At 37.6% G+C, this 17,163-nt stretch overlaps 1 protein-coding gene across 2 annotated transcripts in view; it reads right to left on the bottom strand.

Moving 5' to 3' along the window:
• cadm3 (cell adhesion molecule 3) overlaps window positions 1-17,163 on the bottom strand; it is a 68,492-nt gene that overhangs the window by 24,566 nt on the left and 26,763 nt on the right. For both annotated transcript variants that reach the window (XM_081374208.1, XM_081374209.1), the window contains exon 3: window positions 3,845-3,994. In XM_081374208.1, the coding sequence (XP_081230334.1) occupies window positions 3,845-3,994 (150 nt within the window). The remainder of the gene's footprint in view (window positions 1-3,844; window positions 3,995-17,163) is intronic.

Genomic DNA, 17,163 nt, shown 5'->3' with positions numbered 1-17,163 from the left:
TCTCTTACAGATCTTGTGAGTTCAGCACCACAGCGAGATGACAGACAAGAGTACAGGCAAAGTTTCCAGTTTTCTGTTCTCTCTTTCCACTGACAGCTACTCTCTGTTGTTGTATGAGAAAGTCTCTTGGCATCATGCTGATGCTGACATTACTACTACAGCAAACCATGAAGATACACTGGATATTGACTACACAGATTTCACCATGCAAAATGACAGTGCAGACTGTCAGTCCTCAGATTAGATTTGTGAGCAAGCAAGCCTAGGAAATAAACAAGCTGTACATTTAGGAATTCTATATGTAAATGACCTGTGTTTTAATTGGCTAGCACTGCTCATCAGAGTAAGCAGAGTGGCTGAATACTGAATATATATTTATATGTGGACAGGTTGCACTGTCATAATCATGATTTTGAGATTGATTTACACTTGCCTTTCTCTTTTATGCAATGATAAAATATATATATATATATATATATTTTTTTTAGCTTTTATTTTATACAGTCAGTTTTTTATTTTAACTTTAGTTTAAGTTTGACTTATTTATGAACTTTTGTCATTTTATAGTTTTTGTTTTTTTAAATATTTCTATTTAACTTTATTTTTTATTTCATGTTTTTTTGGTACTTTAATTTTATTTCAACGTTTCTATTTTTCATTTAAGTTTTTTAAGTTTAAGTTTGTCACCTAATACTTACATTTTATTTTGTTTCAGTTTTATTTAAATCATGAAAACAATGAATAGTTTTAGCTTTAGTTAATAATAACAACACTGTTTTCTTCTGGGAAAATGGAGCAAAAATACTGATGACTCATCCTGCACTACACAGATTTTTGCCCAATCAAGTGTTCTGTAGAATGAAAAAGTAACCCCCCCCCCCACACACACACACACACACACACCCCCACCACTGGTTGGTCTGATCAAACAGGCTGGCAATGATCGAGAAAACCTGTTTGAGAAGTTATTATTTTTGCTAATGGTGCAGAAATTACACACTTCACCTTTGAACAAAAGGAGAACTTGTGTCTAACGCAGATTTACAGTAAATGTGTGTGTGCTTCATGGTTTATCAGTAAGTGAAGGGCACTTAATTTGTCTTCATCAGCTGACGGTCCTCTGTCCTCCATCCTGCTCTTTCATGCACACACTCCTCCTTTGTCATTCCTCCCTTTATCTCACTTGGCTCATCCACCCATCCATCGTTCCTCCACAATAATCTGTTCATCTCTTCACACTTGTGCGCATGTTGTGCGTCTCCTGTTCTCCTTTTACTGTGCTCTTTCTCTCTTTTCTACACTGCAAAATGCAAAAAAATCTGTATTTTTGTCTTGCTTTCCAAATATCTAAACATCCTTAAATTTAGATAAATTCACTGGGGAGCAAAATTGTGTTGGGTAACACTTTAGTTTCAATCACTAGGCATATTACTAGGATATACTGAGAATTGGACCCTAAACTAAAGTGTGACCGAGATTAGTTTTCAGAGAATATCTTGATTCGAGTTTATTTCTAACCCTAAATTGTTTTTCTTGTTTAAAGCATAAAACAAACTAAATTTAGTTGGATTTATACTTAATTCAATAGAAAAATAAACTTAATTGGAATTTGGAAACTCTTATTATCTTGGACAATTTTGCTAAAATGTATTTATCCTAATTTAAAAAAAAATCATTTTAAAAGTAAATTTGGTAACACTTAAGTTTAGGGTCCAATTCTCACTATTAACTTGTTGCTTATTAGCATACATATTACTAGGATATTGGCTGTTTATTCATACTTATAAAGCACATATTATTGTTTTATTTTGCAAGACCATATTCTATACATCCCTTAACCCTACAAATACCTAAACTTAACAACTAACTTACTAACAATTAATATGCAGTCATTAGGAGTTTCCTGAGGCAAAAATCGTAGTTAATAGTCAGTTAATAGTGAGAATTGGACCCTAAACTAAAGTGTGACTGTAAATTTATATAGTTTTAAATATATTTTGTGAAAACAAGATGATATACAACAAGATGTATTTCTTTTCTCCCTTCTTTCAACGCTCCCTCCTTCCTTCTCGTTCAATAGACTGTTTTCTATTTCTGCTTTTTCATGGTGCTCTCTTGTCACCTTCTTTTGTTTTCCTCTTTAATCAGGTCACTCCTCTATTCTCTCTCAGTCTTTCTCACTCTATCACCTCGATTTTCGTTATCACAGAGCCACCTGTTTGTTTTTAGGGTGATATTAATGTTTCAGGAAGGTGTCTCATGCATTCTTTTTGTGTTCGATGTTGGGGGACTAAGAGCTCTGTGCAAACCTCTAAAGAAGGGTAAAAAAAAAATCAATTTCCTGTTCAGACCAAAATGGCAAGTAATTGCAATCACAGACCACAGTTTTAAAAGCAATCGAGTAAAAGAGAGGTCATGAAATGTCCGTTTGTTAAAGTCGGTGTGAATTGCCATTTACAACCAGTTTTATCTGTAATTTGACACCTTTTGTGGAAAATAGGATATTACTTAATAAATAAATAAATGTAAAAATACTCCACGATTAAAAATGTACAACAAGATTTAATTTCATTCATCAGGAATTGATTGAATTATGAAAAAGAGAGTTAATAATGTAGCCAGACAAAACAAAATGCAGCCAGACTGAATGAAAGTTTGCTAAAACAATAAAGGGTTTGCTTAAAGGTCCCGTTCTATGCCCCTTTTCACAAGATGTAAAATAAGTCTCTGATGTCCCCAGAGTGTGTATGTGAAGTTTGAGCTCAAAATACCCAACAGATCATTTTTTACAGCATGTTTAAATTGACATTTTTTGGGGCTCAGAAAAACGAGCCGTTTCAGTGTGTCCCCTTTAAATGCAAATGAGGTGCTGCTGGACGACACAGGGGGCGGAGCTTCATGAGCTCGTGCTCAGTCTGTCAGGAAAAATTCATCTCACGGAATGATGATAATATCAGAAACTCTCAGTAACGGCGTTCATTTCGAGTCGGACAATAATGCCTACAGAGTCAGAGTGCTGTATAGAGATGAAACAGGTATAGTTTAGTAGTTTAATTACGGTTATTATAACGTATTTGTCATCTGCTTGTAGGCTATGTATCCATTATTTATTAATAGCCTACAAGTCTGCTGTCTGAATGATGATCAAACATGTACTGATGAGTTTAATAAAGTTTATTGTACATCACACAAAAGATGAAGCGTCAGTTTTACTTCAGAAAATCACCGTAAGAGCTGAGTAAACACAGTAGGCTAAGTTATAAGAAGTGCGCAAGTAGCCAGTAGAGTTGAGGGAGCATTCCTGTGGGCGGAGGTTAGTCAAGAAACGGTTCTGGTGATGTCACCAATGCAGGATGTAGAGGGGTGTAGTCCAATCGAGCCGTTTTTTGTAGTCAACTTCTGTTAAATAAAATATCTCGCTTGGCATTGAACTTTGAGCTTTATAATTTTACAGATATTATTTATGCTCTAACAGCAACATTACACACTAACTAAAGTTTGAAACATGGAATCGCATGCAACGGGACCTTTAAATAAATTAATGTGAATGAGATCTGAACGCAGTGGCAGACGGGAAGAACAAATAATTTTTTATGAGCCTCTTTTTCACACATCTGCTTCTGAAGACTTGAAATATATAGCCTAAATCATACGGACTAATTTTGCTACACTTTTTTTGCCATTTTTGGCAGCTTCAGTCCCCATTCACTTTAATTCGATGTAAAACAGCAGCCAGGACATCGTGCAAAACATCTGCTTTTGTACTCCACAGAAAAAAGAAAGTCATACAGATTTGGAAGAACATGAGCATCACCATTTTCCTTTTAAAATAGGTGGCACTCACCTCTCTTCTCTCCAAAGTACAAGGTCTGCTGGGCCGTGTTAGACCACTGGAGGGAGGAGTTATCGTTTTCCTTCACACTGCAGGTCAGGGTCACCACCCCGCCGACTGCCACCGTCTCATCTTGGGTAACTGGCTGGAAGGGGTCTTCATCTGGGCAACAGGACAGAGATAAATGAGAAGTTATTAGAGCCAAAAAAGAGAGAAAACCAAGATGGCATCATGAAATAAGATATAGTTAGAGACAGAGAGAGGACAAGACAGTGAGAAAATGAGAGTGAGACTTAGGTGAAAATTAGATGCTTCATCCCCATCATCATGATCTTTGAGTGCAGTGCTGTGTATTTCTTGCTAAAAAAGAAAGAAAGAAAAGAAATTGGCAGGGAGGAGGTTGCCTGCATCTCACGCTGTGCGGGTCGCCAGAGAAGGAAACTGAAGACTACGATTAGCATGAAAAGAGATAGGAAGGAATTGAACAGGTATGATAATAATTAAAATGCTGACTGAGGTCTCCAAGATTCTGAAGAAAAACAACAAATCTTAAGAGAAGATATGTGCAATTACTAATTAGCCATGTTTTCTATGGCTCAAATCTGATTTTTGCTCATATATGCATTTAGGTATTTAAAAACAAAATTAAATATTAAATTTCAACTTGAACTTAGCCTGCATCATTTATGATACGGGCATGTGTAACCGGTCCAACTTGAGCCGCTCTGAGCGGGCATGGGTTCTCCAGCATGGAGAACTAACAAAGACACTAAAGACCACAGCCTCTATAGCATCAGTCGCTAGCGCCTTGAGGTCAGGGGAGTGAGGCTTACAAGCACAGCTCTTACTTCATCAACCATAACTCCATTCAGGACAGCCAGGATCCTTAAAGTTGTGATTGATGATCAATTGAACTTCACAGACATTGCTAGAACTGCCCGGTTCTGGAGATCAGGCCCTTCCTATCGGAGCATGCTGCACAACTTCTTGTTTAAGCACTTGTTCTATCCAGACTGGACTTAGTGGACTATTGTAATGCTCTCTTGGCAGGCCTTCCAGTATGCACTGTCAAACCTCTGCAACTGATCCAGAATGCTGCAGCAAGAGTGATCTTTAACAAGCCGAAGAGAGCGCACGTCACACCTCTCCTCATAAAATTGCACTGATTACCAATTGCCGCTCGCATCAAATTCAAGGCACTGATGCTTGCCTTCAGAACAACCACTGACTCTGCACCCTTTTACCTAAACCCATTACTCCAGACTTACGAGCCATCCAGAAGCTTGCGTTCTGCAAGTGAATGGTGCCTTGTGGTTCCATCTCAAAGAGGCACAAAATCACTTTCACGGACCTTCACCTGGACTGTTCCCTGCTGGTGGAATGATCTACCTAACTCAACCCGAGCTGCTGAGTCCGTAGCCATTTTCAAGAAACAGCTGAAGGTGCATCTTTTTCGGGCAACACTTGATCCATTAAAGGGTAACTCTCGCCAAAATGCAATCTAGGGTCTTTTTGTTAATCTTCCCGAGGCTAACTTCCGTTTAAAAGCATAATTAGAATGGAAATGCCACTGTTAAGTTTGACCGTATTTTCGTTTTCGGTCAAATTGCCTTTTGAATGGGAGTGCATGGGGCACTTATATGATAGCATCAAAAATCGCTATTTTTAAAACACTAAGAAGGCTTGACACAACATGAAACTTTGCTCAAAGTATCACCAGGGGCTCTACACATGAACTCGAGCATTGAGAACATTGTTTGTGTACACAGAATTTACTAAAAAGAAAGATTTTGAACAACTTACTGTAGCTGTGTCCGCTGGCATTTTGACAGTCAAAAATAGTCGATCTCCGAATGCAACATAACAGGGAGGAGAGTAAAGATGGAAAGCTCCTAAAGCTTAGTTCCAAATAAATTCACGGATAATTTGTTGTTTTGTCGTTAGTGAAAATCAATATTGACCTTGTATTTGAAAAAGGATCCTCATATAAGAAACAATACTAAAATTCAGAGTCAGTTCATTGACATTCGGAGATCGACTATTTTTGACTGTCAAAATGCCGGCGGACACAGCTACAGTGAGTTGTTCAAAATCTTTCTTTTTAGTAAACTGTGTACACAAACAATGTTCTCAATGCTCGAGTTCATGTGTAGAGCCCCTGGTGATACTTCGAGCAAAGTTTCATGTTGTGTCGAGCCTTCTTAGTGTTTTAAAAATAGCGATTTTTGATGCTATCATAGAAGTGCCCAAAGCACTCCCATTCAAAAGGCAATTTGACCAAAAATGAAAATACGGTAAAAAAAGACCCTAGGTTGTATTTTGGCGAGAGTTACCCTTTAATACTAATACTTTCTTTTTGTTTTCTCCTCTATTCTATATCTATTTAATAAGAAATAAAAAAAAAAATATGTATACTGCGTTAGACTAAACTGGGAAGGGTCACAGCACTTGCATATTGTTGTCCTATTTTTAGCTTAAATGCTTCTATTGCTCTCCTCATTTGTAAGTTGCTTTGGATAAAAGCGTCTGCTAAATGATTAAATGTAAATGTAAATTTCCTGAAAAATTGCTTAGTTTTGTGATTTTATATTGGTTGCTTAGTGTTTGTAGGGATTGGGGTTTGAGGCTAACACATGTAAAGCCCTTCAGGCATCGAACAGATGATAACATTTTCTCAAATGTGTCTGTGTGAGTGCGAGTATAAAGGCCAGATGTAATGCCAATGTGAGTCTAGCTGTATGATAATTCCGCCCAGGGCGGCCCATGCTCCACTTTACCCAATAATTACCACTTAGGTTATAATCGATGACCTTTTTAATGCTGACCACTGCAGGATCAACTCTGGGCGAAGCGCTGTCTGAATGTTAGGCTAATGGCAGCTTGAATGGAGCAACGTGTTAATGTTTAGTGAATGCTGGGAAAATGCTAGCTTGATGCTGGCCAAGCTCTGGACTCAAAGAGATTAAACAAGGGGCAAAACTTGGCTGAATGTTGGGCGTATGCTGGCTAAATGATGGGACAAATATTGCTAATTGCAAGGCTAACACTGTTTGAATGCTGGCTTAATCTTGGCCCGATTCTGATTTCAAACTGGCCTTATGATACTGCTTTTGTCAGACTCAATCTTGGATTGATTCAGGCTAAACGCTGGCTTAATTCTAGCCTGATGTTTCGCTAGAGCTGGGATTAACCTACTGAATCGCAGGCCAAATGCTGGATTTCCAAGGGCAAATATGTGGGACAAACGCAGGTGCGCTAGGCGAGTGTGAAGCTGGAACAAACTCCGCCTGATTAGCCTAAAAGGCTTTAACAAGATGCTTTTATAAATAGAGTTAGAACAGAAGGGATGAGAAAAGACTAAGTCTCAGCATCTACATCACACAACATCTGGCTATGCATTCACGTGCATATGAAAACCTAATGTGCGCTCAAAACTGACAGTGGTAGAATTAGAGTTTGCTCTCTAAACCCAATGAACCTATGCCAACAGATAATAGGCTAAAATTAGCCTTTAGCTTTAGCGCACACAGTGCGGGCTACTTATCGGCAACCAATTAGAGCAGTGTTAGCAGTTAATAAGCGATTAGTGGGTCACATACACGCTCTCTGTGCAGTGGACAACTGCTGCAGGGGGCACTTACTGAGACTCTCAAAATGGCATCTGATCCATTTAACTGGTTATGTCAGGACACTGACTCGACTCTAATCACTGAGTGGATGGAGTGAAGTGGAAATGGGGAGAGAGAGAATCTGGGTGAATTCAATACTCAGTCCTACTCACTCCAAAGGGCACTTAAAGTGAGTACTAAAGGGTGCAGGGCTTCACTGTCTCATATCTGCATGATTGGAAATTTGTAATTCTGACATTATTAATAATAATAATTCTCATCCTCATGTCATTTCAAACCTGCCTGGAACAAAAAAGAAGATATTTTTAAGAACTTTTCACCTGCTTTTGTCCAAACATCAAGGTTTGTAAAATCCAATTCATTGTTCCACAAATACAAGTTTGGAATAACGGATGGACAACAAGTAGCCTGGTAATACCAGACTCTGCTACTTCACTTTGCTTCGTAGACAGAGTCTGGAATGGCATAACAGAGAAGTGTTTTCTCTCTTGCTAGGGGGCGCTTGTCTGAAGTTTAAAATCATTGGTTACCCGTAAGCCAATCACATAACGTTTGGTTATGGCGTGTGTTATGTGCATGCTCAGCCGCATCTAACTTTCACTGTAAACACATGTATGATGCGAAAACAAAACCATCGAGCGAAATACCGGAGTGAACATGGCTGTGAACGACTTTTGCAGGTTAAGTTAAGTAAATCTACGCATCCACGGTACAATCAGCGTGTACGTCACGGCTCTCAGCCCGCCCTCTGTTCGTTGATTGGCCCGGCTGTTTCCAGACCGGTGGCAAACAGAAAGCTCTGAAGCTGTCTCAGACTGAGAACAGAAGCGAAATGAAATTGAGCGGAAGTACGAAGTCTGACGTAGTCAGGCTAGACAACAAGTAGTGACAAAAAAAATTCTTTAAAATTTTTTTAACAACATTTACATTTATGGATTTAGCAGATGCTTTTATCCAAAGTAACTTACAAAAGAGGAAAAAAATCAATTAGTCAAAGAGACAAATATTCACAATATACAAAGCCAGGTTTATTAGAAAAGTGCATTAGGAAGCAAGCTAGAGAAGAGGAGAAATGCTGAGTAGAGTGTTTTGTGTGTGTTAAAAAAGCTTATAAATCGGCCAAATATGTCTTTAAATCTAGTGTTTTGCACATGTTTCTGTGATGGGGTAAGTGATAGAAAATATCATTAACCTGATATATAAAGTGATTTTATATCATTAACCTGATAGATTAATCAGTGCAATGTTCTCACTATAGTGAAACAAATGTCTGTGTGTGTCCTCAATGACATGGTACCTTAAATTTGATTCCAGCCCCAACTGGGAGCCAGCGGAGTGAAATCAGGAGGGGTGTGATGGTGGGTGTGAAAACAAAATTATTAAGATAGTGAAAAGAGATTTTTTAAAGAATATTATTTTCACCAAAAAATAAAAATGTACTTTTTTTTTTTATGGAATATTGCAATGTTAATTGTAAATGATTTATCCATGCACATCACTATTTTTTTTTAATGAATGTGCCCTCTATCTTTAATCAAAAACATTAACATGATTTACAGGTTTTACAATTTTGAATTGAATTGATTTGCGAATTGAGAATGATTCATTGTGATTCATTATATTTTATTAAAGATTAATTTCTCAATTTTAAAATGCATTTTTGCATTTTGGCTCAAACCATGTTTATCCTCAATGCAGATGAACCCACATTTATTGTAGTCTGGGTCGTATTTAAATTTACCTTGGTTAATCTTTTACAAAGTGAATTTGTGCCAAAATAAAGCAGAGTTTGCTGGACAAACTGCTTTTGATGTCAACAACAAAAGACATGGAAAGCACTTTCTCCTTCCTCTGAGGAGCAGATAAGCCTATTTATTTTTCTATGCATGATCATATATATGGTTAGTTAGAATTTATTATTCACATTTCGCATCGTTCCTCCGGCAGTCTTCAGCCCTGCAACCCATTTTTGGGTCACGAGTCATGACCCATCAGATGAAAAGCACTGCCTGAGTATTCACACACAGACACACACACACACACTGTTTATTTAAAAACACCCAGACAGTGTCATTTTCCATCCCATCTTGCTCTCTCTCTGCCTTTTTCTAGGTGTCTCTCGCTCACACATGCACAAAAGTGTGAGGGTGTAGAAAGCACACAGCCTATATTTAAAGCAACATCGTTTACACCCTCCTCACATAGACGAGAGAGAGCAGAGAGGACGGCTGCTGAAAGAGACAAAAGCGAAAGATTACAGATAAACAGATGAATACAGCGAAAGACTGACGAAGAAAGCCAAAAGGAGAGACAGAGACAAATAAACGAGAGAGAGGGAGGGAGAAGATGAGTGTTTGTATGTGAGCGATAACACAGGTTGAAGTGTAATAAATACAGTCCAAAAACAGACAGTGAAAAATAACCCCTTCATCTCTCCATTTCCCTCTTCCTCCTTTCTCATCTCTCTCCATCTGTGCTTCACTTCTTCTTTCCTTTTCCTCCTCCTTCCATCTGTCTCTTTCTGTCTCTCCTCCATATTTTCCCTCTGGTATTCTCTCACCTCTACACCCTCTCCTCTATCCCTCTGCCTCTGTTATGGTCTCTGTGTTTCCTCCACTGCATATGTAGATGTCTATTTTTCAGCCTGATTAACGTTTGACGGGCATTAAACATCCTTTTGGTTCCTCTCTGATGTCCAACTGTTTGTGTGTGCGTGTGCAGTTGGACTAGTCCTTGTTGTCTTATTAATTGGTCAGACTACGCATATTTATAAGATTTGATTTGACTGATCTTCTAACTGCTGGGACAAATTTGCTTAATCATAATCTGGCAATGTGTGTGTGTGTATTAGTTTATGAAGCTTAATGGAGATTGCAAGAACCCATTTGGCTCCAACGAAGATCTATGGATATGACATGCCAGATGATGCCACTACCTCCCCCTACCCGTCCGACAAGAGATCCGTAAGAGGTAATGGGTCAACATATAGTCACAGGGCCCAGAGTTCTCAGTGACGGCCCTGTTAATAAACAGAATGGACAATAACATTTTTGGTATTTTTTTATTGTCCATTCTGTTTATTAACAGAATGGACAATAAAATTGATTTGTATTTTTTTATTGTCCATTCTGTTTATTAACAGAATGTATGCTTGCTTGAGGATCAAACTGAAATTAATATAACATGCCAGATGATGCCACTACCTCCCCCTACCCGTCCGACAAGAGATCCGTAAGAGGTAATGGGTCAACATATAGTCACAGGGCCCAGAGTTCTTAGTGACGGCCCTGTTAATATCAAATTTTTTATTTTTTTTGTCAAGATCTTAGATCACATTTAATATAAATACATGCCGAAAAATTTATATTTTAGATGCCTTTTACGCTACAAAATCATTTTCTTAATCAGCATTTTTTTGCGAAAAAATTATCTTTTAAGATAAGTACATTTGGTTTATTATCTTACAAAGATTTTCTCTCAAGTATATGTATCTATTATGGAGGTTAATTTTACTGAAAACAAAAAACAGAATCTTTGCAGCATAAATCACCTTTTTGCTTAAAAAAATTATTAAAAAGTAGGATAGTTTATATAGCGCTTCACTTTAGATTAATTGCACAGTAGGACATTATTGTTTAAAGGTTTTTGATTCTGCTGAGAATTCAGCTTTGCCATCACATGAATAAAATTACATTTTCAAATATATTTCATTGTAGTTCTCATACTCAAGTAAACACTTGTGTAAAGCTGTATACAGTGCATTAGTAGGTCATTCGGAAGGTTTTTTTAACATGACCCTTTCCAACCCCCCACTCAATGCCAGCTGTTGCCCTATAACTGCCCCACCCCAAGCACTCACACACACATGCTTTTCTGCCCAATAACTGCCCCCCTGGGTGTGTACGCCCTTATCCTTATGTCATTCGCCCTCTTTTTCATCCTTCTCTCTTCTTTTTCCATTTTCACACAATTTGTGATTCACTTTGAAGAGAAGTTCCATATAAATATGAAATGTAATTTTCATGTCAAAACAAACAGTCCTGACGACCACATTTCAAACGAATAGATTTAACATGAATGATATTGGAACAACATTGTTACAGCGTCATCATTTTTTATATTGAGCACACAAAGATGGTTCCTTGCTTGCTTGAGGATCAAGCTGAAATTAAAAGTGCTCATTAAGATACTAGAAATCATCAGATTCAATATAAAATATTTACAAAAACTCACTGTTAAAGAACATACAAAACATTCAAACACCCTGCAGCAGACAAGGTCTTCATTAGATGACTGCAAAACATCATTTTTTAGAAAGAGTTATTCTCTTTTCCCGCTCTTTTTCACAGTTGTTGTTGGTAAGGCCTCCCTCCCTCTGCCTGTCAAACATTGTTAGTGCACTGTCTCACCCCCAAGAGAGAGACACTGAGCAGGGGGCAAGAGGGGACAAAATGACCCAGAGAAAGAGAGAAAAAGAGAGAACGGCTAAGTCTCAAAACCCAGTGAGCTGATTCTATAGGATCCTTTCGAATGGTCTATGATGCCCAAAGGTAACACGCTCACTATGCTTTATTCAGTCGTTTGAACTTGCCTATGATGGCCAGAAGTGCTGTCTAGGAAGGCAGCTCAATAGATTTGTTTCAAGCGTTTGAACATGACTCAATGATACCCAAAAGTGCAAACATGCATGTGATGCCCAAAAATGCTGCCTACACTTAAAAAATAATCATCATCATAAATAGCTATAGTAAATTTCACAAATAAACGACAAGTCACATTAATATAGAATTAAACATGAAATTTTGAAGTAGAAATACTTTATTTTAGTATAAAATAAATAAAATAAAAATAAAGTAAAAAAACGTATAAATACGTTTAGATAGGCAGCTCAATAAGTTTGTTTTGAACATTCAGTTATGCATTCAATGCCCCAAAATGCTGTCTTTGTAGACGGCTCACTAGTAGGTTCCATTAAGTAAAAGGATGTCAGGATATGCAACAGATTTATGATAATGATTTTTTATGTGTTTTTTAGTTCAGTCACTCAAACCAGAGCATCACTTATATCAGTGAGGGTAAGGCTACTTTTTTTAAGGTGTTTTTTTTTTATTTATTTTACTCACATTTGGCACTTGAGGGTGTTTATTTTGAAGCGCACCTACCCTTAATGAAAGGTTTTTGCATTTTAAAGTAAAATAAACATGATTTATTATTTATTCTCACCTCTGAGGACATCCCCATAGGGAGGTTCTGTCAGGTTTAGCTAGCTTCTGTGCATAATTTTGTCCCTGAAGTATAGCTAAGTAAACACACATTCACACACACAGCATATGCTACTATATATATATTGCAATCTCCAACTGATTTTTTCTTAATTTTGATGTGCTGTTTTACACTCTTTCCTCAGTTCTTTTTTTTTTTCTTTAAAACCAAGGAAAGCAAAACGGGTTGTTTTGCGTGCATGTGGGTTGAGGTCGCTTGGTCTTGAGGGTCAAGCTTCAGGTCATAGCGGTTGCCCCTGGTAACCTCCCTGTCTGGTTGCGTAGCAACCTTCCTCCTTTGTTCTAAAATGATTTAATTTACGGTTTATCTTCTTCACCCCCCTTCTTTCTTCTTTCACCTCTCACTGTCACTCCCTCTATCTGTCTCTATATCTCTCTTTCTCCCTCAGGACCCTGTTCTCTCCTCTCTTTGCTTCTATCCATCACAAGACTCTCCGAGGCTCCTGGCGTCTGTCAGTGTATGTGTGTGTATGAGAGATGGACCGATAGTGAGCGAGAAAGTGCTCGAAGTTGAGTCTATACTGCCGTGGTTGTTAGATGTTTATGGTGGCGTTGTGGTGGCTGAGGTCACTGTGTGTCTGTTTGCTTGATAAAGAGATCTCATATCTCCACCTCCTTGTAATTGACCTCTTATTTCTCAAAGTGCTTTATTGGCTGCATTTTGCTCAATACCTGCCAAAGCACTAAGTGCTCTTTTTCATTGGCTGCATCTCAAAATCTAGTGAGCTGCCTAGACAGCGTTTTTGGGAATCATAGGTTTGTTCAAATTTAGAGCATGTCTGAATGTTTGACATTAACCTAGTGAGCTGCCTACCTAGAACACTTTTGAGCATCATAGGTGTGTTTTAAACCGAACCTATATAATATGAAAGCATAGTGAGCTGCCTACCTGGATTCTATATTTGGGCATTGTAGTGTGTACTGTAGACAGCTTTTTTTGGCCTTAAACATTATGAATAATTCAAATGGACATTTTAATGGAACCTAGAGGGCATTGTATGTATGATCAAAATAAAAAAATAAATAAAAAAATACTGAGCTGCCTATCTAGGCAGCACTTCTGGGCATCATAGGTTTGAATGTGAGCATTGAACCAACAGTAGTGAGAATTCTGAGCATTATTTGGGCATTATATGCATGTTTGAATTTAGAAAGGGTTTTTGGACCTTAATTTTTGGACATTTAAAAAAGTGAACATATTATATTTATATAAATAATATATATATTATAATTATTTTATTATTATATATTTGTATTTCTAATTAAAACAATACATTTATATATACTATAGTTTCTATGACAAAGTGGCTCATCCAAACATATTTATAACGTAATACTATTTGACTCTTTTGTTGTTTCATAATACAAATCAGTTTATGTACTGATGCCAGACTTGAATAATCTGATCTTTTGGTTTGAGCCCATTAAATTACACAAAAAAAGCCCAATATAATAAAATGAGATGAAGTTCCTTTCGTTTTTAAAGCATTTAAGTCACTAGCTTATTAAAAACAGACATTACATTGTTATGTTATATATAAAACTTTTGTAATTGAATTTCCAGCAAAAACAACTAGATTGTGATATATATACCATTACTGTAAAATCACTCATGTGATATTAGATTGCATGCCGCCGACACCAATCAGCATTAAATAAAACAACAGACGTCTATAGTATGTCCTCATTTATCTTGATAATAGTGTTGTGTCTGTGTGTGTGTGTGTGTGTGTGTGTGTGTGTGTGTGTGTGTGTGTGTGTGTGTGTGTGTTCCAAAGTTTGCTGATGATAGAAAAGTTGGAAGATGAGAAATAACATCAATACACTCTCTCTCTCTCTCTCTCTTTTCAGTTAGAATCAGTTATTTTGTTAATAATAGAGAACTGAAGTATGATGGGAATTATTTCGGACGGCAGCACAAAGACTCCCTCTGCTCTCAACCGAACACACACACATACACACACACACACACACACACACACACACACACACACACACACACACACACACACACACACACACACACACACACACACAATAGACCAAAGCAGCATTCACTGCAAGCAGCCCCTCTCATAATTACCACACACACACTCCACATAAAAGACTCAAATGTAGGGTGCACAACAACACACACACTGTCCCATACCACATACTGTAACAGCACACTTGCACAGACACACACTGCATTTTTGGACAGTAGGTTCCTCATATTAATTCATAAATCATAGCATTTACAAACACACACACTCACTCACACACACACACACACACACACACACACACACACACACACACACACACACACACACACACACACACACACACACACACACACACACACACACACACACAGAGACACACACATACAGAACAGAACAGAAACATAGACTCAAGCTAGAATGAAATATTAAGTACACTGCACTGTAAAGTCCACACTTCACTGTGATCAGACTTTAAATGGAGGGATACACTGCTCTCCTCAGCAACACCCTCTCTCTCTCTCTCTCTCTCTCTCTCTCTCTCTCACCTCCTTCTTTTTAAACAGCTCTCCACTGTTTCTCCCCTTCAGTTCTTCACTTTAGTCGTTCATGCACTGTGCATGCAACTCAGCCTCACTTGCTCTCACTTTCCCTCAGTTCTGTCACTATACATCCTTTCTTCTCCACGATCTCCCTCCCATTTCTCTCCTTCGTTCTTTCGCTCTTTCATTCCCCAGAGTCTGACAGCAGGAGACTATTACACTCACAGACGGAATCTCTCTCCTCCAATTTCTCTCTGTCTGTCTGCCGTCTTCCCTCTTTCTCACTCGTTCTCCCTCCTGTGCATTCTCTGTCCTATTCCCTCCCACTCATTCTGCCCCATCCCTCCTTCTCTTTCGCTCTGTCTTTTCCTGAGTGGATGTAATTGGTATCTATAGGACACTCCCTGAGAGAGAAAGAGAGAGAAAACTGACATACACTGCATAATGAAAAACAGACAGCACAATAGACCAGAGCAAACACACCACGCTACACCGGAGCAATCAAGACCAACACAACAGATCAGAGCGGAGCCATCAACAACACAAGTTACACAACACAACGGAGTAAACAAACAGCACAAATGACATCACACTGGAGCAAACAAGTACAAAACAATACATGCAAGCAAACACACAACACATCAGAGCAAACAAACATATGAAAAACAAAAACAAAACAGAGCGAACAAGAACGTCACAAAAGATTAGATGTCTCAGCAATATAACAGTGCAAACAAACACCCGGGCCTGAAGGAGACGTGTAGTGCGAAGTGGTTACTCTTCTTGAAAAAACAATTTATGAGATAAACCTCTTCAAGGGGGTTCACAAGCATTACATCACAACAAAAATATACACTGGCAGTCAAAAGTTTGAAATAATTAAGATTTTTTTTTTATGTTTCTGAAATAAGTTTCTTATGCTCACCAAGGCGGTTAAAAATAACGGTTAAAAATAACCGATTAATATTTTATAATGTAATGTATTCCTGTGATAGCAAAGCTGAATTTTCAGCATCATTACTCCAGTCTTCAGTGTCACATGATCCTTCAGAAATCATTATAATATGCAGAATTGTTGCTCAGGAAACATTTATTATTATCAATGTTGAAAACAGTTGTGCTGCTTAATATTTTAATGAAAGCTGTGATACACTACCATTTAAGTAAGTAAGATCTTTTTTAAAAATAGAAATGAATGTTTTTATCCAACAAGGACAGTAAAGATATTTATAATGTTACAAAAGATTTCTATTCAAAATAAATGCTGTTATTCTGAACTTTCTGTTAACCAAAGAATCATGAAAAAAATATTTCATAGTTTATACAAAAATATCAAGCCGCAAAAACTGTTTTTAACATTGATAGTGATAAGAACCATTATTCATAATTGAGCACCAGTATTTTAGAATGATTTCTGAAAGATCATGAAGGATTCTGAAGGATCAATATTTCACAATGTTACTGTTTTTACTGTATTTTTGATCAAATAAATGCAGCTTTGGTGAGCAGAAGAGACAGAAAAAAAACGTAATTATTCCAAACTTTTGACCATAATTAGCAGTACATTAACAGTGTGGCGCATTCGTATACGGGATAAGCGAAGCCTGTGATTTTACTCGAATGTCCTGGATATGATGTCAATAGGCTATTGCTTGGAAATATCTTGTTGTTATAGGTCTAGCTGTATGATATATCATAAACAGAAGAATGTTCTTTACCGCATGCTGCTATATTATGTCATTCATCTCCATCTAATCATTCTTTTTGTTTTTGCATACTGATGATTTTCAGCTTTCTCTTTCTGCAAATTGTATAGTTGTATGGTGTAGGTATAGCGATATGACCCAGCACCCAAAATACTATCAAAACGCAGCCTCCATTCTTCGCTAAAGATGG

The sequence above is a fragment of the Scardinius erythrophthalmus genome, assembly GCF_964197995.2.
Source record: "Scardinius erythrophthalmus genome assembly, chromosome: 9".
NCBI lineage: Eukaryota > Metazoa > Chordata > Actinopteri > Cypriniformes > Leuciscidae > Scardinius > Scardinius erythrophthalmus.
Note: the sequence above shows the minus strand (reverse complement) of the source record. Positions and strands in the feature narration are given on the sequence as shown.